Consider the following 25,602-nt stretch of genomic DNA (forward strand, 5'->3'; position numbering starts at 1 on the left):
AATTATATTTGTTGTTTTGTTCTTCAATTTCATTTTAGTTTTAATGGCCGCTTTTTTAACGAAGATGTTTCTGACAACGTTTTTCGAGAGCAGTATCGAGTCCTAAGAATTTTATTAGATTTTTAGAAACTAGGCTTAAAGATGATTTGCAACATTATACCAAGCGAAATAAAAGCATTTCAGTACGTTTCCAGATAATGATATTTCTTCATTTAATTGGCACAAATGTCTTTTTTCATGTTCTCAGAGACTGTCATGGAATCTCTACCAACACAATTTATCGTATTATGCACAGTGTAGGAGAAGCTATTTTCAATGTTAGTGTATTAAGGTAATAAAACCATTGAAAGTATATATATTATATATATATGTATATATATATATATATATATATATATATATATATATATATATATATATATATATATATATATATAATTTTGTAAATATTGCAAAAAAAAAACGCGATATTTTTTTATACATGTTATATAAAATTTTATTATAAATTTTACTATTACGTTTTAATCATTAAAAATACTTTGTTTCTTTAATTCGAAACTTTTTTAGTTGCACATTTCACTATGCAAAATCATGCGCAAATCAACAATGATTCTATTACAAAGCTGCTGTTAGCCGAACGCGAGTTTTATACGAAAGTTGCATTTTTCTTGAGCAATGCTTCATCAAAATAATGTTACTTAAATGAGCATAACTTTTTTTGTAATGATTCTTTTTTCATAAAGTTTTCACCATTTTATTACAAGTTCAGAGCTCTTTCGAATCATATATAAAACTTGAATAAATAAATGGTTTGAAATTTTTACACACCCCCAGCAAACATTAAGCAGGCGGACCGACAACGGACCACTGCCAGCACTTATGCCGTGCCGACGTCGGCCGCCCGCTACGTTGCCGCGTAGGCTTGCACATTGTATTTACATCGGTCCGTTAGCGGAAAGCTGCAGACGGTTCGGCAGCGGACCGATGGCGGCAAATCGACAACTTTTGAACAACGGTCCGTCAGTGGCGAACCGATGATAAAGCGATAGCGGAATAGCATAGGACCTATAATAGGTTTTCACTAAGATTTGAATGCATTGATATACATATTATTTTTGTGTTTTTGTTTGAATAGAACGCACTTATCGTTAGCAAAATTGTGTATATCTTTCAGCGCAATTTTTACTCATAAAAGAATGGCAAATCCTGCCGATGCCTGGAAGGCACATCAAATACCTTTTGACTTTGTGTATAGGTATATAGCTATTAAATACGAATTTATCATACTAAAATTCTCCTTGCACCGAAAAACACTACCCCAACTGTAAATCATTAGGTCATACGTGGCAACGCTTAAGCTCGGTGAACAAAAAGAATAATCAGAAGTTATAATAAAAATCATTTTAAGATTGCAATTTACAATTACAATATGAATATTAAAGTCACAATAATTTTTTTTCATTTAAAACAGAATATATAAAATATTAGTATCTATAGATTATTGCTTAACTTGCGTTTAGCGAACGTTTAAAATATAAAATAAATAGTTAATTTTAAACACATCTTTAAGTTTAGTTTATTCTCATTTCAATCGAAAACTAAATATACTCGGAAAGCCATAATGTGTTGAAAATCGATTTACGTTGCAGTCTGCAGACTTCTAACATTTACCTGAAAGCAGACAATGATATATATGGAAAATATTGAAACAGTTAAGTTTAGAGCTATTACAACAAAGATAATAAACTTACCTTCTCAGCCCTTAAAAACGTTTTTGTTTAAAATAGTCTGATCATCAGTTATTGACAAATAACTCCAGATACTAAGTTTATCTACATTGAATAAATATAAACTTAATTTTATTATTTAAGCATAATTTAAAACATAAAAACAACAAAAAGATTGCTTAATTATATTGCTACATTATCTTAACTAAGGAAACATCTTTAAAAAAACTATATAAAAATAAAGTCATAATGCTTGCCTTTTTTTAAAAATAAAACTTCATATACAGTAACCTTAAATACTCTACCTGATATAGCAATTCCTATCAATACGCTAGAGGGGCTAATGAACAATAAAAAAAAAAATTGTTATTTTATTAAAAAAAATTATCTTTACTTTTAATTTTAAGTTAACAAATAAAATAGTATTTAAAAATGATATACTTATATGCCAGGTTGGAAATCAAACTGTGAAACCCACAGCAACTTAAGGGGAATGGTGAACCTTTTGCAAACCATAGGCCTAAGACACAAGTGCAGATCTGAAAAAGAATGAATCAAAGACAGAACACATCAATAAAAATATAATTTGATGAACTAAAATATACTTTGCACATTGAACATAGTTTTCACCATGCAAACAAAAACATAGCACGATATAATATACTATGAAAATACCTTGAAAAAATATAAAGAAAGCCAAATAGTTGAATGAAATAAAATGGTTTAGTAAATAAGTATATAATTTTTTCAAACAGTAGACAGACTCCAGAACTAATATTTTGGATTTCTTTCAAAAACAACATTGAAACAAATAACATTAAAATAATAAAATCTATCTTACTTTATTCACTGGTAAAATTTAATATCACGATCAATTTCAATTCTCATTAACAATCTCATATACAAGAGGTTACAGTAAAAGGGAATGAAAATGAAAAACATGGAAACAGTAATATTTATTGCACAAATACTTTACTCCAGTGAGTTTAAAATAAAAAATATTTAAAAATATATTAAATATTGTAAAATAAAGATAACAAATTTGTAAATAAAGATAACAACTTTGTAAATAAAGATAAAGAAATTGTAAATAAAGATAACAAATTTGTAAATAAAGATAACAAATTTGTAAATAAAGATAACAAATTTGTAAATAAAGATGTTTATTTTATTTAAAAATGTTATTCATCTTCTGAACTAAAAAAATGCCTCTTTATTTAATGGCATTGGAAAACTTGATGTAGGCATCAGTTTTTTCTTGGCCATTTTGTCCAAAAGCTCATTATTGAAACTTATATAAGTTTACATAAATTGTTTTATTTACTAAAGCTGGTAGATATTAAAAAATACATATAATATAAATCGCTGGGTATATTTGGACATTATAAAAAATAATTTGAAACCAGATGCTGCTAAATTAAAGTTAGGAAATAATTGGATATTTCAACAGGATCAAGATCCAAAACACACTGCTTATGTTGTAAAATCATGGTTGCTCTACAATATTCCAAAACAACTGCATTCTCCTCCCCAATCACCAAACTTATATATTAATAACCAAATAGAGAATATGTGGGATTATTTAGACAGACAAGCAGGAAACAGAATAACAAATGTTAGTATGATAAAAAATATCTTACTAGAAGAATGGAATAAAATTCCGTCTTCTTATACCAAAAAATTAGTGTCACTGATGAACAGAAGATTAAAAGCTTGTGTAAATGCCAATGGATGCTCAACAAAATACTAAAGATTTTTTAATTTTTCATATTCTTGTTTTTTTTACAAGTTTTATTTAGTGTAGGAAAACTTTTGTGACATATTATAAATTCAAAAATTAAACTTTTTCAGTTTTACAAATAAATATTTTTATTTAGTTAATTATTTTTTATTTCTTGTACAATATATTCTTGTTACTTTGATATAAAATTATTTTTTTGCATTTAAAATGGTTTTTATTAAGTGTTTTCTCTAAATTGTAAGGTGTACGAAAACTTTTGTGACTGACTGTGTGTGTGTATATATATATATATATATATATATATATATATATATATATATATATAAATATATATATATATATATATATATATATATATATATATACACAGTCAGTCACAAAAATTTTCGTACACCTTTCGTACACCATATATATATATATATATATATATATATATATATATATATATATATATATATATATATATATATATATATATCAAGTTAGTCTTTTTAATTTTGAGTCTTATAAATATATATTGAATCTATATCCATACTTTATATCAATATCTAAACTTAATATTATAAAGTATTGCTATAAGTATAGCTATAAGTATAGCTATAAGATTATAATAATGTTAAAATCATATAACTTTTAATATTTATAAGCAATAATTATAGCTATATTTTATAATATAAAGTATAGATATAGATTCAATATAAATTTACATATATAATTTATATTTTAAGACTAAAAACTAATTTGATTTTTTTTTACATCTTATTTATTTAATACTTACTGTTTTACCTAGTATATAATTTTATCAGAGTTATAAATATTAAATAACTTATTGCTAAAAAATAAATGTAATAACAATTTTAAGCGTATATTTAAACACTAATAAGTTGGCGCAACTCCACTTTCTCCCCCCCCCCTAATTTTATGATTGATTCTGATAGAGAATTTTATGCTGATTAAGAATCGTATAAAAACATGGGTCTCAAAATCAACGGAAAGTGCTCTAATCTGATGTTGAAAGTACAAAAATATACCACAAATCGCTAATATTCGCCATCTTGAATTCACTAACTTTACGGTTGATATTGTTTTTAACCGCAAAACATTGCCAGCCTGGTTTTTACTATAAGGAATTTTGGCGCTACTCCACTTTCTCCCCCCCCCCCCCCCCTAATTTTATGATTGATTCTGATAGAGAATTTTATGCTGATTAAGAATCGTATAAAAACATGGGTCTCAAAATCAACGGAAAGTGCTCTAATCTGATGTCGAAAGTACAAAAATATACCACAAATCGCTAATATTCGCCATCTTGAAAAGTGATTTTTTTTTGTTTAAAAGTTATCCTTTCAAAGTATCAACAGCCTGGTTCTTATTTTTTATATAAAAGATTTCGAATAAAAGAACAAAGAACCGGTGCGTTAAGTTTCATAATCAGGTGTATTGACCGCATTTTTTTTCTCTTACCAGGTAATGAAATTCAATGGCATTTACTCTTATCGCGTCAATTTGCTTCAACTGGATTCTTAGTTTGTTAGCTTGAGTGTCTTTTAAAACTTTTGTCAAATAAGTTGAAAAATTCTTTCATTGATTATATTTTACAATTCACTTTAAAACAAGATAAAAATTTTTTAATTATAAAAATAATTCTTTAAAACTATTGACTTTCTTTTAAAACTTCAAGTTAACCCCCCGTGAATTCATTTTCATTATGTTTGTCATATAAAAAGGAGTGCTTCAGAATAGTTTTTCTGCTTCTTCATTTATCTACATATCATGGCTCTTCGAAGACCAACAATAGACGTTTTTGACTCACTTTCTTTGACAGAAATAGGAGCAAAATTCAAATACGATATCGAAGCTACAATTCACTGGTGCAGAACTTATGGTTTACTCGCTGAAAGCATGAATTGTAGTGTATGTAACGTGCCCTGCACACAGCAAACAAAGAATGGGTCAGTTGATCAAGTTATTTGGAGATGTCCAGTCAAGCGCTGCAAAAGAACCTTTAACATTAGAAAAGGCAGCTTCTTTGAGAAATCTCACCTACAATTGTGGCAAATATTGGGCTTAACTTACGCTTGGAGTAGAAGTGCAGGTAAGAGCCGGGGATTATCAATAAGTGATTTAAGGCAAGAGTTAAATATCGGAAACGACAGCACCATTGTTGATTGGAATCAATTTTGCAGAGACATTTGCGTCTCATATTTCCTCAATAACCCTGATCCAATAGGCGGTCCAGGGTGCATTGTTGAAATAGATGAATCTGTTTTTTGTCGAAGAAAATATCAAGTTGGTAGAATAATCCCGCAGCAGTGGATATTTGGTGGGTATGAACCTGCAACGAAGAAAGGGTTTTTGATTCCTGTCCAGAACCGCGATGCTGCAACATTAATTCCTATCATACATCAATGGATACTTCCTGGCTCTATTGTCTGGAGTGACATGTGGAGAGCATATAATGATTTGCAAGCTCCAGCATATTTACATGGTACCGTTAACCACACCCTCAACTTTGTAGATCCACAGACAGGTGTAACAACAAATCACGTGGAAGCTATGTGGTGTCGAGCAAAAGCAAAATTCAAATCAATGATGGGGCCAACTAATCGCGAAATGGTAGCTGATTATTTATCCGAGTTTATGTGGATGCAGAGATTTTCCGAACACCGGTTTTTTCACTTTTGGGATCAAGTTTTAACAGCATATCCTGTTTGACATCCTGTGTGCATCAAACGTAACATACATTATAATTCATGCCTAAGGTTGTGTAAATCAAAAAACGGCTATTTTCATAGCCACACAAAATTATTAAGAACATTTTTTGCAAAGAACATTAAGAAAGCCCTTTTTTATTACTCCATGAAAGTTTGTCTTTCCAATTAATTTTTTTCTTTAATAACAAAAAAAAAAAAATAACCGAAAAAATAATCGTAAATTCTGTTACAAAACTAAATTTCATAAGAAGGAATCGCAATTTCGCAAGAGCGACACGTTTTATAACTTTATAACTCGATCGTCTGCCTGATAGCTCTGGAAAGAACTTACGCGTCTATATTAGCCATTCCAGACGATTTTTTTATAATTCAAATAAACATATACAATGATTCTTACGTCGCGAAAATAAAAATAAAAAACGTCATAAAATATGCGAAGGAATATAGATATATATATACATAATTTCTGTATACAAATCCTTAGAATCTATTCTTCAAAAAAACATAAATAAATACTTGTTATAAAAAGAAAAAAGAAAATAAAAAGAAAATTTCGTGTTTTTTGTCAAACGTCAGATGTTTTTCGTTGAGCCGTGGAATCGCTATCTATATTAAACCAGAAAAAATTCCTTATAGTAAAAACCAGGCTGGCAATGTTTTGCGGTTAAAAACAATATCAACCGTAAAGTTAGTGAATTCAAGATGGCGAATATTAGCGATTTGTGGTATATTTTTGTACTTTCGACATCAGATTAGAGCACTTTCCGTTGATTTTGAGACCCATGTTTTTATACGATTCTTAATCAGCATAAAATTCTCTATCAGAATCAATCATAAAATTAGGGGGGGGGGGGGGGGAGAAAGTGGAGTAGCGCCAGGAATTTTTTCTGGTTTAATATAGATAGCGATTCCACGGCTCAACGAAAAACATCTGACGTTTGACAAAAAAACACGAAATTTTCATGAACTTTACTCTCTTATATCTTTTTGTATGCTTAAGCAAACACCTTGAGGTTTTTTGAATCAATTAGTGTTACTCAACCTCTTTACAGCCAAATATAGAAAGTACTATTCACGGGGGGTTAACTTGAAGTATTAAAAGAAAGTCAATAGTTTTAAAGAATTATTTTTATAATAAAAAAATTTTTATCTTGTTTTAAAGTGAATTGTAGAATATAATCAATGAAAGAATTTTTCAACTTATTTGACAAAAGTTTTAAAAGACACTCAAGCTAACAAACTAAGAATCCAGTTGAAGCAAATTGACGCGATAAGAGTAAATGCCATTGAATTCCATTACCTGCTAAGAGAAAAAAAAATGCGGTCAATACACCTGTAGTCAATGTTATAAACGTGTTACGCTCGTGATTTAGAAGGTAAGTGGCGTCCTCTAACTTTTTTAACAGAAGATAATACTAATAAAACAAAGTTTATTCTTTGCCATTTGAGATTCAAGGTAAAAGTATAATTGGTTTATATTATATTATTTTTAATGAAAAATAAAAATATTTTAAGACTTAGAAATTGTCATCATTATCTTTTACTTAGGAAGACATTGATTTAACATTTCTTATTAGTTTTTTCACTGTAAATTTTCATTTTCACTGAGTTTTTAAAAATATTAAACATTTAAAATTTTACAATAGTTTATGTCAGAAATTTAAACGTTAAAACTTGAATTTGCATAAGATCAATAATTTGGGTTTGATTGTTTTGATTAATTTGTTCCACTCTGTGAGGACATCCCCTATTTTTACATTCATTTTTATTTTAAGAACATGGATCTAGATGTAAGTTCCGACAGTGACCTTGAACAGGCAATCCTAGAAGAATTAATGCCAAGCGCCACACCTAGAAGAATCAGACAGGTAAAATATTGGTGTTGTTAAGGTCCCAACAATTTTGGCCTAATTTTTTATTATTTTGTTGTTACATTCTTTTATTACCTATGGTAACCAAAAGCTAAAAAGTTCATTACTCTCAACTGATAGAACCTAATTTGGCCCCATGACAAAAAGTCTGCGCCCCTTGGACATACCAAAAATTTCAAGAAAATGACAGTGATTGCTTGCCAGTTGACAAATATCTTAATTCTATCTGCATCTAGCATTTGTGTTGGGTCAGAATGATATTTTTGCATTCGGGCTTTATTAAGGCTTAAGGTCTTTGGCTAGGGTTGAGGTCAGGCCTAACTCTAGCCTATTGAGGCTTAGCCACATATAAAAATCATTGAACATGTTTTAGTACCAAAGTAAGTGTTTTTCAGCCTACAGTATCTACAGCAGCAAACCGAAAAAAAAAATTCAAAAAATAAATTTTTCCTAGGAAGTATTCTTCATTTCAGGAATTAGGCTAGGTTTTCTCAGCCCAACTCTGTATTCAACAGAAAGCCCAACACAGCAGTTATCAAGATTTTTGCCAGTCTATAAATTCAGCAAAAATTTTGTATACATAAAAGCTAATTTTCTATAGTAAAAGCTTTCCGTTACTATGACTGCACTGCCTAAATTAGTAAAATCTTTCAAATTTGAAAATGGTAAAAATTGAAATGAAGTTAGGGTACCCACAGAAATAGTAGTTTAAATATGGCTAACTTGTGTCAAGTATGTAGTCAACAGAAATAATTCCTATAGATTTAATACTTTCATTTATTTTTCCAGTTCAATCCTAGGGACTTCTCAGAAGATACATCTGAAAAGGTTTTTCGTCAAAGATATCGAATTCCCGTTGAAGCAGTTGATTTTCTAGAGGAAAGGCTATCGCCACAACTGCAGCACAGGACAAAGCGAAATCAACCCTTATCACCACGCCAGCAGGTACTTTTAATATAGCCAATTGCAACTTGGGCCCCAACATAACTAGAGGTAGGTTGAGCCTGTATAAATCCGAACCTGAGCCAAGCCTGGCAAAATTTAGGCTGTCAAGCCTAGAAAATAATGTTTGAAAAATATGTTGCCAGCCTAACTTGAACCTAGGCTCAGACCCACCTCTAAACCTAACCCTACTTTCATGACATAATCTATGGGCCTCTCACCACCAAAATCTTTCAACCATTTATTAAAAAGCCTACACTTACTGGGTATTTCAGAAAGAATTAGATGAAATAATTTATGGATCTTGCCGACAATTTTAAGACACCTTGGTAACAATTTTCAAGCATGATTTCTACTATAAGAAACTGTTATATTTTTCTAGATATTTAGCACAAAAGTTTAAATTTTCTAAGAAAAATACTGTTTAAAAATTAAAAAACATTATGGCAATCTTATTTTCAAAAAGTCCAAAATTTATTAGCTCGCTACCTCCAATTGCTTTTAATGATCTAGTTCTTTTGCTTTTGGAAAGAGAAGTCGTGAGCTCAATTTAAAGGTTTTAATTTTACCAACTTTAGATTGAGATTATGGTTGTTGTCCAAACATCAATAACCCTATTCTATATATTGGGTAATGGAAGATACAATTTTTACAAACTTCATCGTTACTAAATATATTTTGAAACCTTTTTAATAAGCAACTAAATCTAATTAAAATTATCTATTAACTAAAATAATTTTAAAAAGCTTTGTTTGTACACTAGCTACACTTTAGGCTGACTATGTTATATTCAGGGTTAGCATTTAAATAAGCTTAACCTAATGTAAGCTGACTTAGCTCTTAATGAAACTTAAGTAGTATTACATTTTGAGGCTATTAAGCCTGAAAGAGTTTGTTTTCTGGATTTTATTTGGTAAATTTTAGAAAGGATCAAACGCCAGCCTTCACTCAGACACATAGGTCTGCTGAAAATAGACCAGGCTCTGCGATTAGGCGGACCACTGAGTTCGGTTCATTTTTGGCCGACCCCAGACACACCTCTATCTTAAACTAAAAAAATTAAAAATTAAAATAAACATCAATCACTAGAAATCAATAATAGTTTGCAAATAGATTTTGGTAAATTTCATGCAAAGTTTTTTGGAAAAATGAAATAAAAAAATCTTTTTTCAGATTTTGCTCTTTTGCCAGTTTCTCGGTACAAACGCTTTTTACCATTTGTTACGTGATGCTCAGGGACCCAGTACTGAAACAATTTTTAGAGTTGTTCACCGTGTGGCCAATGCTGTGATTACACTGAAGCAAGAAGTAATTCGCTGGCCGGATGATTGTTCAAAACTGGCAGCAGAGTTCTATTCCATTGGAGGATTTCCTGCAACTGCAGGCTGCCTAGATGGCACACATGTACGTGTAGGTCCTCCTTTGCAAGACGAGCTCCAGTTTGTGAACAGGCATCATGACCATTCCATCAATGTGTTGGCAGTTGCAGGACCTGATCTGAGTTTTTACTACCTCAATGCCAATCACACTGGCAGATGTCACGACAGCAGAGTTTTACAAGAAAGCTCTCTCTGGGAAAGTTTTGAAAATCAAGGTAACCGGCCATTCCCTGGAGCTGTTCTCATTGGCGATGCTGCCTACCCGCTCCGTCAATGGCTAATCACTCCATTTCCTGGTGCACCAGAGGGGGCTAAAAAGCGTTTCAATGAGGCTCATTCAAGCACCAGAAATGTTGTTGAAAGAAGTTTCGGAGTTTGGAAAAAACGCTTTTACTCTCTATCAACTGGAATTCGGTTGAGAGACATGCCAGAAGTATCAAAATTCATTATTTGTGCCGGAATTTTGCACAACCTTGCAATAAAGTTTGGCGATTCTGGAGAAGAGCTTGAAGAAGGACCTCAACTACCAGTACTTATTGGTCAACAAAGAATAGTTCCCAACGAACCCGATCCTGAAGATGGGGATCAAAATCGAGACAGGCGAAGGCAGCAACTTCTTACAAGTTTTTTAATATAAACACCATTTTTGCGAGTAAAAATTCCTTTTCTGATTTCTGATTATTTGAAATTTTGTTTTTGAATATTTAGGTCAAAAAATTTTAAACATAGGCAATCTTGGCTCGTAAGGTTAGGGTCAGCCTTTCATGTAGTAAAAAGCTTAGGCCTTCAGCCCTTAACATCACTGATCATTATGATTAATAAAAACAGATAATAAAAAAGATTCAAAAGCTTTGTAATGTCATAGTTTGGAATATTTTTTGCATGAAGTTCTGAAGTTTCTTGAAGTTTCATCAATCGAATGCAGACCCTTAATGGATACGAGCTAGTCATGAAGAGGAATAAGAAATTCCTGAAAAAGAAAATAAATTCTTTTTTATAACATTTATTCCTAAGGTGAAAACATTAATACTGGGTTCAAAAACTAACAGCAATGTGGTGATTATGTTTACTAATCTTTATGAGGAAAAGTTCCCTTTGCCAAAAGTGGTTAGAAAAACCACTTTAAAGGAAGAAATTGGTATATCTTTTATATTGTTATTGGCGTTTAGCAGCAAATAACAAAACTAAATCTAACTCTGCAAATACTTCACTCTCAGTTGAGGTAGCTAATCTCTAAAGATTTACAGTTTCCAGCCCTTTCTATAAGGCCAGGGTAGTGGCAAGGTGTCAAACCTATGTGGGCCATAGTTCTTAGGAACTCTGTATATTGTCCCACAACTGTAGAAAAGGTAGTTATTGGCTCTAAGCTTTACTGTAGCTTAGACCTGCTTTGTCTTTCTTTAGAGATTAGCTACCTCGACTGAGAGTGAAGTATATGCAGAGTTAGATTTAGTTTTGTTATTTGCTGCTAAACGCCAATAACATATATTTTTAACAAATCCGGGAAAAGTACTGTTTTGAAAATTTCAAATTTTAACAGTTTTTGGGAAATATTTTGATACTACAACAAAATTACCGAGAAAATCACCCTTATGACAAAATTTCCCCACAACATAATCACCAACAGAGTAAAAAATGACAATATCATCCCCATCCTAACAGTTTAACTAAGATTTGGTTCTTGAAATTTTACCTAACCCAAGCTCAAGCCCCCTAATTCCAAGAAGATTGTCGAAATCTGTACTTTATTTTTTATATAGTGTATTGTATCTACCTGCTGGTCCAAATCAGTAATCCTGAGAACTGGATTTGTGCCAATGGCCATACCAGCCCTACAGAAGAAATCTGCTTGAGCCTCAGCCAACTCTGCCTTTCTTTTAGCTTCTAGTATTTGAGCCTCCATCAGTTTTATGTGAATATCTTGCTCGTACAAATCCTTTTCAAGTTTCTGAACCTTTAGGTTTTTGTACAAGTCATCTGTCCACAAGGCGTTGACTGTTGTCGAAGCTTGTTTTCTGCGAGATTTATCTAAAAAGCAAAGAAATTTAGTACTTAATGGCTAAATGTATAACAATAAATGGGGCAAATTCTACAATCTATGACTAAATTAACACAAATTTGGAAAAAATAAATCTTTGTGAAATTATTATTTGCATTGGGATTTAGTAATCAATTGAGATGGGACAAGTATTGAATTGAGTAAAGTCGATTCAAGCATCATATTTTAAATACTTGACTCAACTCGATTCTTTTCTAAAAGGATTTAATTCATTTTATACAAAATTTAAGTTTATTTCAGCTCAGTTTTATTCCATTTTTATTTTTTAAGTTGAACAGAAATAATAATGTCCTTTAAATTAATCATCATATTGTTTATTATAAACATTAGTTATTATTTTCATCAATATTTTTAAGAATTGAATCAAATTGAAATATAACTGAGAGACAGACAAAAAATTGGTTGCTTTTCTGTCCGAATTTCTTTTTTTTTTTTCTTTGTGACCAAAAAAATTTATTTGTATTTCACCAGAAACCTTATTTATATTTTAAAAATTGAGAGACTCCTACTTATTTCCTACCCACCCACAGGCAAAGGTATCACACACACACTGTGTCTTTCTCTACTTAAAGGTTATAAATCTCAACATTTGTACAGCAAGGACTAAAATATCATAATATGTATATAGTAGATAAAAAATTTACATTTATAAAAGTGAATAGATTCATACTCGTACCCGAATCAAGCCCTGAAATGTTATACTCGATGCATCTCTAGTAATCAATTACTAACCTCTTGCCTCAGATGGAAGCAAAGAGTTTGGTGGCCCCATAGTTGATGTCGTTGTTGCTGGAGCTGTAGAACGATTTTCTGCAAGTGCTTGTGCTGATGTTCCTGGCCTGACAACAGAGTGCTCGATCATAACATCCATTTCTGAAAAAAAGTTATTGATACATTTGATCGGAAATAATTGCTAAATTTCTTCCCAGAGTTCAGTTAACAATTTCTAAAATAACAACTTTTCTGTATCATTCAACCATCTAATCTAGCAAAAAAATATTAACAATTTTTGTTATTGGAAATTGATCAACAAAGTAGCAAAAATTGGCAAATTTTTATAAAAATTTCAAGATGTAGCAATTTTTGCATTTTGGCCTCATTTGTGGATAAAATTAAATTCTGTTATGCTAAAATTTTAGTGAAAGTTTTGAGTTCTTTTAATGTCTTTGCAGTGAAGAATTATCCATTTTTCAGTTTTTTTGTGTTAACCTAAGGCTTTTCTAAGCTTACTTTTACTAATTAATTACTTTTTTTACTGTGACAAGAAGTCATTGTTATAGCCAATACCTGAGTGATCATCCATAGATTCAATGTCTGTGGTATTTTCTGAAGATGCATCCCCAGGTAGAATGGGTAGTTCATCTGTCTGACCAAGGCCTACAAGGTAGAGGCTGTCCCTCCCAATGATGTCTAGAACAACATTGTCGATGGCAGTAAGCTTGACTCCCTTTGCACCACTTTTTTTTTACTTAGAAATCCGTCTGAGAGTAGCCCTTCTAGAGTTGTCCCAGATATCCTGAAATTAGAAATGTTACAATCAAAAAGGGCAAATTAGGAAACTGACCCTCAACAAAATGAAGGTAGTCAAGCTAGTTAGCAGAGGTAAAAATACAAGGTGAAAATACAAACACATGCTTTAAATGTTTTTACAATTGTAAAATTTTTTGATATTGATACTAGAATAAAAACACATTACAAAAGGTTAATGCCCTCTGTTTGAAATATTGATAGCTATTTTTTCCTAATAGTTAAAAACTCTCATTTAATCATAAAAAGCACAATTTTTTTTTAATCTAGATAAAGAAAACAAAAGGTGGTCAATACTAGGATTGAATTTAGTTTGAACATCATAGTAGTTATCAATTAACTTTAAGAATAACATTGTTTTAAACTATGTAAATAATATATTAAGAAAAGGTGGGTTGAGCCTAGCAAAAGTTGAGCTTCAGGGAGCCCAAGCCTGGCAAGGCACAGTTGAGAGGCTAAGGTTAAAGTTTTAAAAGCCTATATCAATCTTAAAAATAGGCTCATCTAGCATTAGCTCTGAAATGCTCAATACTTTTCCAAGTCTAGCATGTCTTTAAATCAGGCTCAAACCTTGAGCTTGAGCTTAGGCTCGGACCCACCTTTAATATTTAGTCACTTCTTCTACTTACATGGCGGAGATGATGAAGATCTTTGAGTGGGAGACCGTTAGCCTTGAGGTTGGTGAAAATCTCTTCCCATTTTTTTGTTTTTCACCCATTTGAAATGCCTTCTTGTCTAAATGATCAAAACAAAATTTTCTAGGATTCAAAAATTAGTCGAAGAGCTTGAATCCTTTGCAAATCTGTCAAATTGATACGGGTCTGGGTATCATTAGCAGTTTCTAGTCCATCTGCAATCTCTGGGTTGGTTGCGGACATGACTGCTACCTGTAAGGACCAATATTATACCGTGTGTCTAATAGATTTGGATACATCAAAGTTAGCATACCTTAGATATCTATGATACATCTATGCTAGAAAATGTAGTCAAAAAGTTGCTAGAGGTGAATTTGAATTTTTACCTTAATAAGAAATTTTAGCTTTGTATCCATATCTATTGGACACACGGTAGATATAGTTAAACTATTTTAATTGAAGACCAAATATCAGAGAATATCAAATCATTTTGATCATTTCACAGGGTGGGTCATTTCTAGTGTATCATATTAATGAAAATATATTGAAAGTAAAATTACATTTTATATAATTTTTTTCAAGCTTCTTAGAGGTGGGTTTGAGAGCCAAGGCTTAGGCCTATTGAGGCCTGTTTCTTAAGCTTGTCTGATAAGATTATAGGTTTGGAAAGGGTCAGGCTTTTTGGTAATGCTTGCAGAGCCTAATTAGAGGGACAATTCATAAAATACTGATGCGTTTTTTGGTCATTCCTTAGGCCTGAAGGCTCAATCATGATCAACAGGCTAAAATTGTCAAGGTCAAGCTTGGCTTGAGGCTCAGGTTCAACTTTTGGAGGGTCAACCCGAATCAAGAACTTATTAGAAAGTCACATACATATTGGAAAAGTCTATATTCAACCAAAACATTATGAATTAAAAAAATATAAGTTTAAGATTTAGTTGGTATAAAAGATGAAGTGTTAAACATTTATCTATGATGTTAGATTATTAAATAAAATTTTTAAAAATTATTACCTTTTCAATTTATAAATTGTTATTGTTATTGCAAGTCCAAAAACCTTGTTGTTTTGTCCGCCAATTTGAATCACAGACATCTAAAATATTCAACTCATAGAGTTGAAATCTTATGACACACTTGAAACAAATGACGAAAAGATTACGATACGATCACTGATCTCTATAATAACTGGATAGCGCAACTCCGAGCAAAACTTCTTATTTTTTGACGCCAAAATCGCCATATTGGAAAGCCCCAAAAATTTTAATCCCGTAAGCTTTAAGTTCTATTTTTCGGCTTATCGCTTTATCGCTTTATCGCACATATCAGATTTCATTGTTCTGGGGCTTTCCAATATGGTGATTTTGGCGTGAATTTTGATATTAGAGATGCGCTATCCAGTTATTATAGAGATCAGTGGATACGATGCAATACGCTGAAAATTATTTATAACATTGAAAAACTTTGTCACGCTGAAATAGTCGTAGCGTAACATTTCCATCGTAATTACGACATTTCTAGCGTTAGGCTAGAAAAAGTTTTATAACATTGACTACTGATTATGAACTTAACGCACCGGTTCTTTGTTCTATTATTCGAAATCTTTAATATAAAAAATAAAAACCAGGCTGTTGATACTTTGAAAGGATAACTTTTAAACAAAAAAAAATCACTTTTCAAGATGGTGAATATTAGCGATTTGTGGTATATTTTTGTACTTTCAACATCAGATTAGAGCACTTTCCGTTGATCTTGAGACCCATGTTTTTATACGATTCTTAATCAGCAGAAAATTCTCTATCAGAATCAATCATAAAATTAGGGGGGGGGGGGGGAGGAGAAAGTGGAGTAGCGCCAATAAGTTATAATCAGTGAATTTTTTATAAAACAGTCACAATTTAAACATCTATCAATCTAAGTCTCACCAAAAGCAGGCATTTCAATTGAAATGCCTGCTTTTGGTATTATAACGACAGCTTACCGCTATCCAAAAGCCAACTCTGGATTTGTGTTGGCAAAACTGTAATGTATCGCCATGTGTTTACCGAAGCTGGCATGCCGATTTAAAAACGTATCCACAACGAAGCGTTTTGCCGTTTTTCAGCTAAAGGCGCAAAGCCAACACAAAACGAGATAACGGTCCATCATCGGTTAGCCAGCAGCGGCAATCCGCATTAGGCATCACAGTGGGCCAGCAGCGGCATACCGGCGGCGGCTTTACGCATCACGGTGTGCTGAAAGCATGTTTGCTTTGACGTACCTACAAAAATCTATCTGAATTTTTTTTCGAAAAAACGCATTTTTTATCTGAAAAGGTGATTCCCTTCCCACCCAATAACAAGTCGTCTTAAAGACAAATTGAAGATGTCTTGAAATTGGTCTTAAAGATGTCTTAAACTGGTCTTAAATGAAACACAGTAAGTCGTCTTATCTAAGACATCTTAAAGTTGCCTTATTTAAGACATCTTAAAGTTGTCTTAAACTGGGTCTCAAATGAAACACTGTAAGCCGTCTTAACTAAAACGTCTTAAAGTTGCCTTATTTCAGACGTCTTAAAGATGGCTTAAACTGGTCTCAAATGAAACACAGTAAGTCGTCTTATTTAAAATGTCTTCAAGTTTTCTTATTTAACACGTATTAATGACGGCTTAAAAAGACGTATGTGTGTATATATGTATATATATACATATATACACACACGGCTTTTCAACACCTCATTAAAAATCTTGTTAAGATGTCTTAAGGACATCTTAAACTGGTTGTTGGAAGATTTCTTAATGAGGTGTTGAAAAGCCGTCTTAAACACGCCTTTAACTAGTTGTAGACTTCTAGACGAGTTAAAGACAAGTTACATACGTCTTAAAGTCGTCTTATGTTGGGTGGGTTGTTCGTTTATAGGATTGGATTTAATAGCGAAGTTTTTATCTTAAAAACGGAATTTTTAAAATGTTTATAGCAATGGACTTTTTTTTTCTTCGCGTTTTACGGTAAAAACTTCGTGTTTTACGGAAAACACTTCGTTTTTTATGTTTATAGCATTGGCCCCAGTTTAAGACATCTTTAATATCAATTTCAAGTCGTCTTAAATTTGTCTTTAAGACGACTTGTTGTTGGGTGGGAAACGTCCATGATTAAAGACATCTTAAACTGGTCATTCCGAAAGACATCTTAAGCTGGTTATTCGAACAGACGTCTTAAACTGGTTGTTCCGACAGACGTCTCGTTAAGATGTCTTACGGACGTCTTAAACTGGTTATTCTGACAGATTTCTTGTTAAGATAAGTTAAAGACGTCTTAAACTGGTTATTCTGAAAGACATCTTAAACTGGTTATTCCAAAAGACGTCATAAACTGGTTGTTGCAACAGACGTCTTGTTAAGATGTGTTAAAGACGTCTTAAAATGGTTATTCCTAAAGACGTGTTGTTAAGATATCTTACGGACATCTTAAACTGGTTGTTCCGACAGACGTCTTGTTCAGATGTCTTACGGAGGTCTTAAACTGGTTATTCTATTAGACGTCTTGTTAAGATGTCTTGCGGACGTCTTAAACTGGTTGTCGGAAGACGTCTTAATGAGGTGTGGAAAAGCCGTCTTAAACACGTCTTTAACTAGTTGCAGACGTCTAGACGAGTTAAAGATAAGTTACATACGTCTTAAAGTTGTCTCATGTTGGGTGGGAAGTGTTTGTTTATGGACAAATAATGGTACTATGAATATTTTTATTGTTTATTAGCAGTTTCTAGTCCATCTGCAATCTCTGGGTTGGTTGCGGACATGACTGCTACCTGTAAGGACCAATATTATACCGTGTGTCTAATAGATTTGGATACATCAAAGTTAGCATACCTTTGATATCTATGATACATCTATGCTAGAAAATGTAGTCAAAAAGTTGCTAGAGGTGAATAGCCTGCATAAATATTTGTCCGTGATACAAATATTCTGTCCGTATTATGAGTTTTATAACACAAAAACTAAAATTTTTTAATTTTCCACAATATTCAACTGCCTAAATTTTTTCTGAGAAGATTTCATTATTTTCATTTGCTTATTCTTACATGCAGTATGGGATCATTTCCTTAAATTTCTAGACAGAGGAAGAAACGTTTTCAGAGTGAAATAGTGAAAATCTGGTACCAGCTGTTTTTTTCCAACTAAGCTACGTCGCCAAGTGTTTTTGTCAATGATTATGACATCAATGATGTTTGTTTTCTTTATATCAAAGTAATATCTTCTGGATACGGATTATCTATCATTTCATCTATCGTTAATTTTTTTCCCTCATAATCTACATTTGGGTCAGTAAGTGACACAATATCAACATCTTCCACCAAATATGTCTAAGAAGAGAGCTTTTAAGATTTTTACTATTTTTCACACTTTCAGCAACTTTAATAACCCCAAAATCATCAGATGTTGCCTGTATTGTAATTTAAGCCCTGAGAAACCAAAGAATGCATGAAAAAGCAACATATGATGCCAATTTCTTGTTCCTCATCTATCTATCAATAAATAGATACCGTCTGTTATAAACTTAGCCTTGGGAAGTCCAGAACATCATCGGCAACTTCATCGGTAGAATTATCTTAGCTCACACAACCTTCTGTTTAAGGAGTTAATAATTTCATTATACACTTTAAATTTTCTGGTTAATAACTTTTAAATTTTGCATTCAGGTCTTAAATTGGTATTTTAGTCTTTCCCGCCAGTACTTGCACGATTGACATTTAGGGCCATAACCTTAGAAAGATGGGGCGTACAAACAGGGTTAGGGTAATACGGTCAAGTGTAAAGATTTTTGGAAAAAGATCCTTATTTTAGTTATTATAAAAATATAAAAATTTTGGCTTTGCATTATTTTTGAAAGTTATTTATCTCGAACAAAAAAATTAATTTGGGCACTTGCCCAGTTTTAAAGGCCAAAAGTATAAATATGTATATTTTAAGATTACGAATTTAATCTAAGGGTAAATGATATATTTACCTATGAAAGTTACAAACTTAACTTTTAAGAGATTTTGCTAATTTTTAGTCCATTTAGTCTCACCGTGCGTTGGAGTTTAAATTAATTTCATCACATACTGCGAGGCGAGTCTTTGTCGCTTTTAAACGGTTTCATGGATTTAGTTATATAGATGAGAATTATGGAATAGGGTCCGATTCATATAATTAAGAGGATTGGTTATTTAAGGGTGTGGGAATGCCTTGGTTTATGTGTAATTGCAGCACACTGACTTAATTAAACTACGTGTCAACTTTTCTTCGGGCAAAATTTTTCTTCATTACTTCTAATAATAATAATCTTTTCTTATAGAAAAACTTTTTATCATCAAAAACAAATTCTAAAATTAAAATTACAAGAAAACTATTTCTTGCTCTTTCATTTTCTTTAATGATTCTTTCCTTGACGTATCTAACTAGAAATCTTCTAACCACTGCATTCCTGCCCGTGTATGACTCTGACTATATTGTAACCTCCTTATAATTTTTTCAATAAAGCATTCATACCACTAAAATTAGTCTGATTACGTTGAAACTTATTTAAAATTAATGCTTAAAAAAATAGGAAAAGAAAACCAAAATGTGCCTCCATATTTAATATTTGTCTCGTTATAGAACGTTATTTTAAGAGAAAAAATCTCTGGAAATAATACAACTTTTTAAATACCTTTTAGTATTTAAGCTAATGACTTGATAACTTAAGTACTCCAGCAAATTCATTAAATTAATAGTTTGCTTCAAAAGTTCAAAGGATCACCATAATAATTTTTAGTTTTACTGGTCAAAAATATAAATTTGTAAAAAGTACCTTTACTAGTCAAAAATATAAATTTGTAAAAAGACCTCTTCCTATGTATTTAAAACAAACTGGGAAAAACTAAATAGAGATTAACGGAAAGCAAAAATAAAATGCTATTTAGAATATTCTACAATCTGGAGTATTCTAAAGACACTTTATGAATCTGGAGTCCAGATTCATAAAAAGGGCCAGGTTCTTCTTTTACTTCTTTTATCCGAGAAGCTTTTTTTTAAATCCTTTCAGTTTCCACCTTATTTTGCTATTGTTTGGGGATTTCTGATTTTAACATGGATGATGCATCATGTATTACTAGTTCCGGTCATAAACCGTCCATTATTTACATTAAAATTTAAAAACTGTAATGAGTTGTTTAAATTCATTACTAAATAAACAATGCCTTATATAGCTTAACAGTTTAAAGATAGCTCAAGGACTTTTTATCCACATACAAATTCTTTAGAAGTCTTTTTCAAATAACATAAGAATGTTGTGAATGGCTAATGGGAGGCAATTAACGTCTTTATTTATTTTTTTAATGAGTTAAAGTGTATTGAATCTAGAGGTGCCAAATTTTACAACATTCCTAAATAAATGATTGCTATGGGTGTTGCTAGATAAACAACTCAGCCTTTCCATTTTACAAGCTTAATTAGATAATTTTTATACCTAAATTAAAACTACAGCAACAGCATTTAAAAAATTTTAATATTAGAAATGTTTCTATGGTTTCTATGGTAGATTTATTATTCTTTCCGTCACTGTATTGAAAGTTTGAGAGCAGCTAAAATTTTTATCTGACAGCATTTTTACCAGGCTTATTACGAAATGAACCATCACTGGAACCTTTCAAGTTCAGTTGTTGTTTATAACATTATTGCTAGTCTTATCTTAAAAGTAGAAATAAACAACGACTAAACTTAAAATTTTCCTTGCAAACTTAAAAACTAAATTATGAATTACTTAAGTTGTATACACATTTTAGATAAAATCAAAATTCTGTTCAATTTTAAGAGATAATTGACATTGATTTGAAATTGTGGTGGTTTTGAGTCCCAGGGACATTAAAATATGCAGTAAAAATCGTTTTCAAACAGAATGTTGCAATATCTGGGACTATAAAAACTTCATCAACAAAAATGAATCATACACGTTAATTACATTTAAAACACCAGCTATATATTTTGCTTAAAGCAAAAAATAGGATAGCAAGGTGACTTGTAAAACTTGCTCTTTTATAAGACAATCCAAGTTTCACAGCCTAATTACAAGCTTCACTGTCCAATCACAAGTTTCATAGTCCAATCGATTCCATTACAAGGTATCGATTGGACTATGTGTATATTATGCTATATGTTGCAAAAAGTTTGCGCTCAGTAAAATTTTGGCTCTATGTTTCTCAAAAAAAAAAAAAAAAAAGAATTAAGTGACCTAATTTAGTTAGATCAAAAAATTGTAACTGAACAAAGTTCTGGTGCGATAGCAGGATTATCTTCCTTTTTAACGAAAATCACGCAAAATCATTCTTTCGCTGGATAGTTTGAACAATATGAGACTAATTGTAACTGAAATTAATTGCCAATTTTTAAGTCGATATTCCCCATTGGTCATTTTTAGCGAAAAATGAATTTAATCAGAGATACAGGAAAAACTATTTGACGATTTTTAGTATTCGCACATTAAACTTTGCAAGTTAATATCTAGTAAATGTTATGATAATTGACCGCACTTTTCATTTCTCATTTTTAGTGGGTTTTGGTTTAGGAAGAGGCATGTTTTGAAAAATTGTCAATAATTTAACACAACGCTAAGGAAAATTTAAAAGACTTTCAAAAGCTTTTAGTTGAAACATTTATCCGCTTTTAGTCAAATCTTACGAATGCGAAACCTATAGGTATTGTCTTGGTCAGAACTACAAATCTCTTTCTAAATAACTTCTTTCTAAATAATTTTACCATCGGATTTACAGCCCCCTAGTAAATTAATGTACAAAGGTTTCTTTGTAATTGAGAAACTTTTGTGCATTGATTAATCGCTCTCTGTATGGTTTTCTCTCGGTGTTACACAACTACTAGTGACACTACTATTTCACAAACAGGTGTTTTTATACACGAAAACATTAATAAAATTTGAATTACTCATAAAATCCAGAAATGCATTATTCTCTTTCCTGTGTTTCATTTTGTTTTCGTAGCAATCTAAATGAACTGTTAAAATGAGCATTAGTTAAAACAATATTGAGTTAACTTTGTCTCAACCGAAACCGCAAGTTCGGTTTAAAAACGACAATTAACACCATTACGTAATACTTTACTTGACTTATGTTTAAATGAAAGTTGAAAAGAAAATTAAAGGAAAACGAAAATTTCGGAATTTTCTCATCTTGCTTTATTTTACAAGTGAACAGTCCAAACGCAACTAAACTAAATTTTTGTTTTGGGTGGATTATTTAAAATGCGCCAGAAAAAGAAAATTCCAAAAGTTTCGCAGCGAGATTAAAACAAAAGCGCGGTACAAATTGCGAAAATGTAAAATAAATTTAATTGTTTAGACAAAGTTCGAGCGGACGATGGAAGATTAGCAGTTAAGTCGGTTAGTCGATTCTTTGTATTTCACCGCTCAACAACAAACAAATAAACAGTGGGCACGAAAATATCAAAATACACAAAGGTAAGCAAAACTATAAATAGGAAGATGATAAAAAAGAAAATCATTATTCGAGGGTAAAACAGACTTTGCGACAAGTATATTTAAACATGTACTTTCCTAATTTGTAAGAAAATTTTGAAAGAAATTGTTTTTCGCTGACATGGGAATTAAAATGCTATAAGTTTTTTCTTTAGTGTTTGCTTCTTCTGCGATTTAGTGTTTGTTCTATGGCACTTTATTAGTTAAACTTTATTATAACTTATTTAATTTTGAGTAAAAAAAAGAAATCTTTTCTTTTAGATTCCAAAATGTTTTCCAACATCAATTTAATATATTTTATAATGATTTTCGGCATCACTATTGACTTAAAAGCTAGTGCCTTGAAGTGCGAGGATTGCACTACTGATTTCGACCTTTGCGTAAATACATCGCGTAACTTTAGATCGACTTTCAAAGAATCGGCCCAACAGTTTCGAGTATGCTATGCTGCTAAGGAGGCTTGCTTTACCAATTGCCATAAAGAATAAAAGAAAGTATAGCAATGATACCACATCAAGACCCTACATAAGTGTTTTAACAAAAACTCGTAAAAGATATTCTGTTTATTGATATGCTTTAGTTTAACTTATTTATTTAAATGATTTGTTTATTTATGTTATTTAAAAAAAAACAAAAAAAAAACACATTGTTATTATAATTTATTATCTGCTTTTCTGATGTCACTTTTGTATGGGTGTACTGACTCCTTTTGTTTGTTAAGTTTATTTGGTATAATTAATTTTAAATTAAGATTAAAATGTTTACAAAATTTTTAATTGATTTAGGAAAATATATGTTTTTATGATACTTATGTATGGAACATAACAAATATTTTTATGTACCTATATAAGAAACCTATTCTATATTTATTTTAAGTTGTTTGATTTTTTGGGTTCATTAAGGCAGAATAACTGCTCAAATACTTTTGTTAAACTAGTTTTGAAAGTGTTCCTAGGATTTATTGCTTTTAAATGATAAATGCAACTTATATCCTAATATAATGCAAAATACTAATTCTCAGAAAGAAAAATTGTTCCCATGGTTTCTACTTCAAAATGCCAAAAGCTTTTAGTCAATATAGATTAATGCATGCAAAAAACTAAAATATGCCATCAAAACTGCTCTTTAAAGTTTGTCTACTTTTCAAATAAAAGTTAATTTTTTCCAATGTTTTAAATTTTCAATAAAGGCCATTTTTAACTTTTTATTGCACAAAACAACTTACACTGGACATTTCAAAAATAAAAGTAAAAATCTAAAAAAAAAATTTAAGTAAAAAAAAAAAATTTACATAAAGATTATAACTAGTATTATGGGTTTTTCAAATTTAGTTGACATATAAAAAAACACTAACTGAAAAATTCAATAAGATAAAAGTCATTAAAAAACAAAATATAACTTTTAGAACAATCCAGATAAGATTTTCCTTCTATTTACATACTTTTTGTCTTTTGTCTTTTTTTTTTTTTGTCTTTTAATATGTTCTATTAAACAGAGTTGCTTTAATCCAAGATGTTGATATTTGCAAGAGTTCGAAAATCATATCAAATGATTGATTCTGATTTTGATATTTTCCAAATAAAGATTTGATCAACAATGACTTTTTTTTTTTGCCTCATACAGCAATTTATAAATGAAATTATCCTCAGAGATCAAATTAATAACCAAAAAAAAAAAAAAAAAAAAAAAGCTTCTGTATTCCCAACACATAAGACAGAAAGAACACAGGTGCATTAGTTATTGATAAATCTCTTAGCTCTTCAACTGCATTACATTTTCTTAACAGCAACTTTTGGTCTTAGTAAAAATCTTATCATAATTTTCCTTATGACCTAAGTTGTGGAGAAATTTATAAGAGCATTAAATAAACTAGAGTTTAGCATGAACAGTTCACTCAGTAATAGTTGGAATTTGGAAATAATCATCATAGCAGCCAGTTTGTATCAAGTGGTAAATTGATTTCCAAATCTACCTAATCCAGAAATTGTTTTTGGTCCATTACTTTTTCTACTAACTTATTTCTTGATAGTCCCTTTCATGCTTTTGTTTATTACTTTTTATAAAGAAAGCTTTTAAATTGAAAAATTATTTTAAACTTTTTCTTACAGCAGCAAAACCTAGAAGTAGAAGAATTCTATATATGTGAACATCTATCAAAACATAAACGTTGAATTAGTTGCACATGAGATGATCTAATGATCATAATAACAAGATGAATTAGTGGTAATGACAAACCATCATTTTCAAATATTTATACCGTTTAACGGACCGGCTTGCAAACACATTGAATAATTTACAATTTACAGACCAAACCAAGGTCTTTTTAAATTTATTTTAGCCATTTTTAGACCTTTAACCTCATTCAGTTTAAGTGAATAATAATTACAATAAAATAATAGTAATAACAATAATAATAATAAAAATAATAATAATAATAATAATAATAATAATAATAATAATAATAATAATAATAATAATAATAATAATAATAATAATAATAATAAAAATAATAATAACAATAAT

General features: G+C 30.8%; 1 protein-coding gene and 2 long non-coding RNA genes across 8 annotated transcripts; all 3 read right to left on the reverse strand.

Annotated features, from left to right (window-relative positions):
• Window positions 1–1,351: 1,351 nt before the first annotated feature.
• LOC149892047 (uncharacterized) lies at window positions 1,352–16,686 on the reverse strand. 5 transcript variants are annotated; one of them, XR_016450324.1, is made up of 6 exons: window positions 3,368–3,723; window positions 2,569–3,269; window positions 2,169–2,266; window positions 2,033–2,067; window positions 1,752–1,832; window positions 1,362–1,671 (listed from the first exon to the last, which is right to left on the reverse strand). It is a non-coding gene; the product is annotated as an uncharacterized LOC149892047 (long non-coding RNA). The 5 variants fall into 5 exon arrangements; XR_016450325.1 differs by lacking the exons at window positions 2,569–3,269; window positions 3,368–3,723 and adding an exon at window positions 16,574–16,686 and having other exon boundaries at window positions 1,378–1,671; XR_016450322.1 differs by having other exon boundaries at window positions 1,378–1,671; window positions 2,569–3,723.
• On the reverse strand, window positions 9,653–15,850 carry LOC149892048 (uncharacterized). 2 transcript variants are annotated; one of them, XM_090079778.1, is made up of 6 exons: window positions 15,609–15,813; window positions 14,590–14,695; window positions 13,721–13,949; window positions 13,166–13,306; window positions 12,149–12,402; window positions 9,653–11,344 (listed from the first exon to the last, which is right to left on the reverse strand). In XM_090079778.1, the coding sequence occupies exons 3-6, from the start codon at window positions 13,734–13,736 to the stop codon at window positions 11,318–11,320; spliced, it is 438 nt and encodes a 145-aa protein (XP_089935904.1). In that variant the 5' UTR covers window positions 13,737–13,949; window positions 14,590–14,695; window positions 15,609–15,813; the 3' UTR covers window positions 9,653–11,317. The 2 variants fall into 2 exon arrangements, with proteins under 2 accessions (XP_089935904.1, XP_089935905.1); XM_090079779.1 differs by lacking the exon at window positions 14,590–14,695 and having other exon boundaries at window positions 15,609–15,850.
• Window positions 16,687–23,314: 6,628 nt separating the features above from the next.
• Window positions 23,315–25,335, reverse strand: LOC149892049 (uncharacterized). Its single transcript, XR_016449421.1, has 2 exons — window positions 24,521–25,335; window positions 23,315–23,542 (listed from the first exon to the last, which is right to left on the reverse strand). It is a non-coding gene; the product is annotated as an uncharacterized LOC149892049 (long non-coding RNA).
• Window positions 25,336–25,602: the final 267 nt, after the last annotated feature.

The sequence above is a fragment of the Hydra viridissima genome, unplaced genomic scaffold (assembly GCF_058129835.1).
Source record: "Hydra viridissima isolate aposymbiotic clone 2 unplaced genomic scaffold, HvirCarnegie_v1 scaffold_2, whole genome shotgun sequence".
Classification (NCBI taxonomy): domain Eukaryota; kingdom Metazoa; phylum Cnidaria; class Hydrozoa; order Anthoathecata; family Hydridae; genus Hydra; species Hydra viridissima.

Bases quoted from the DNA above. Each gene is read 5' to 3' on its own strand.
- LOC149892048 (XM_090079779.1), bottom strand. The intron at 12,403-13,165 runs GTTAGTAATTGA...TTTGCTTTTTAG, and splicing joins GCTTCCATCTGAGGCAAGAG to ATAAATCTCGCAGAAAACAA. The intron at 11,345-12,148 runs GTAGATACAATA...TTTCTTTTTCAG, and splicing joins TTACTGATTTGGACCAGCAG to GAATTTCTTATTCCTCTTCA.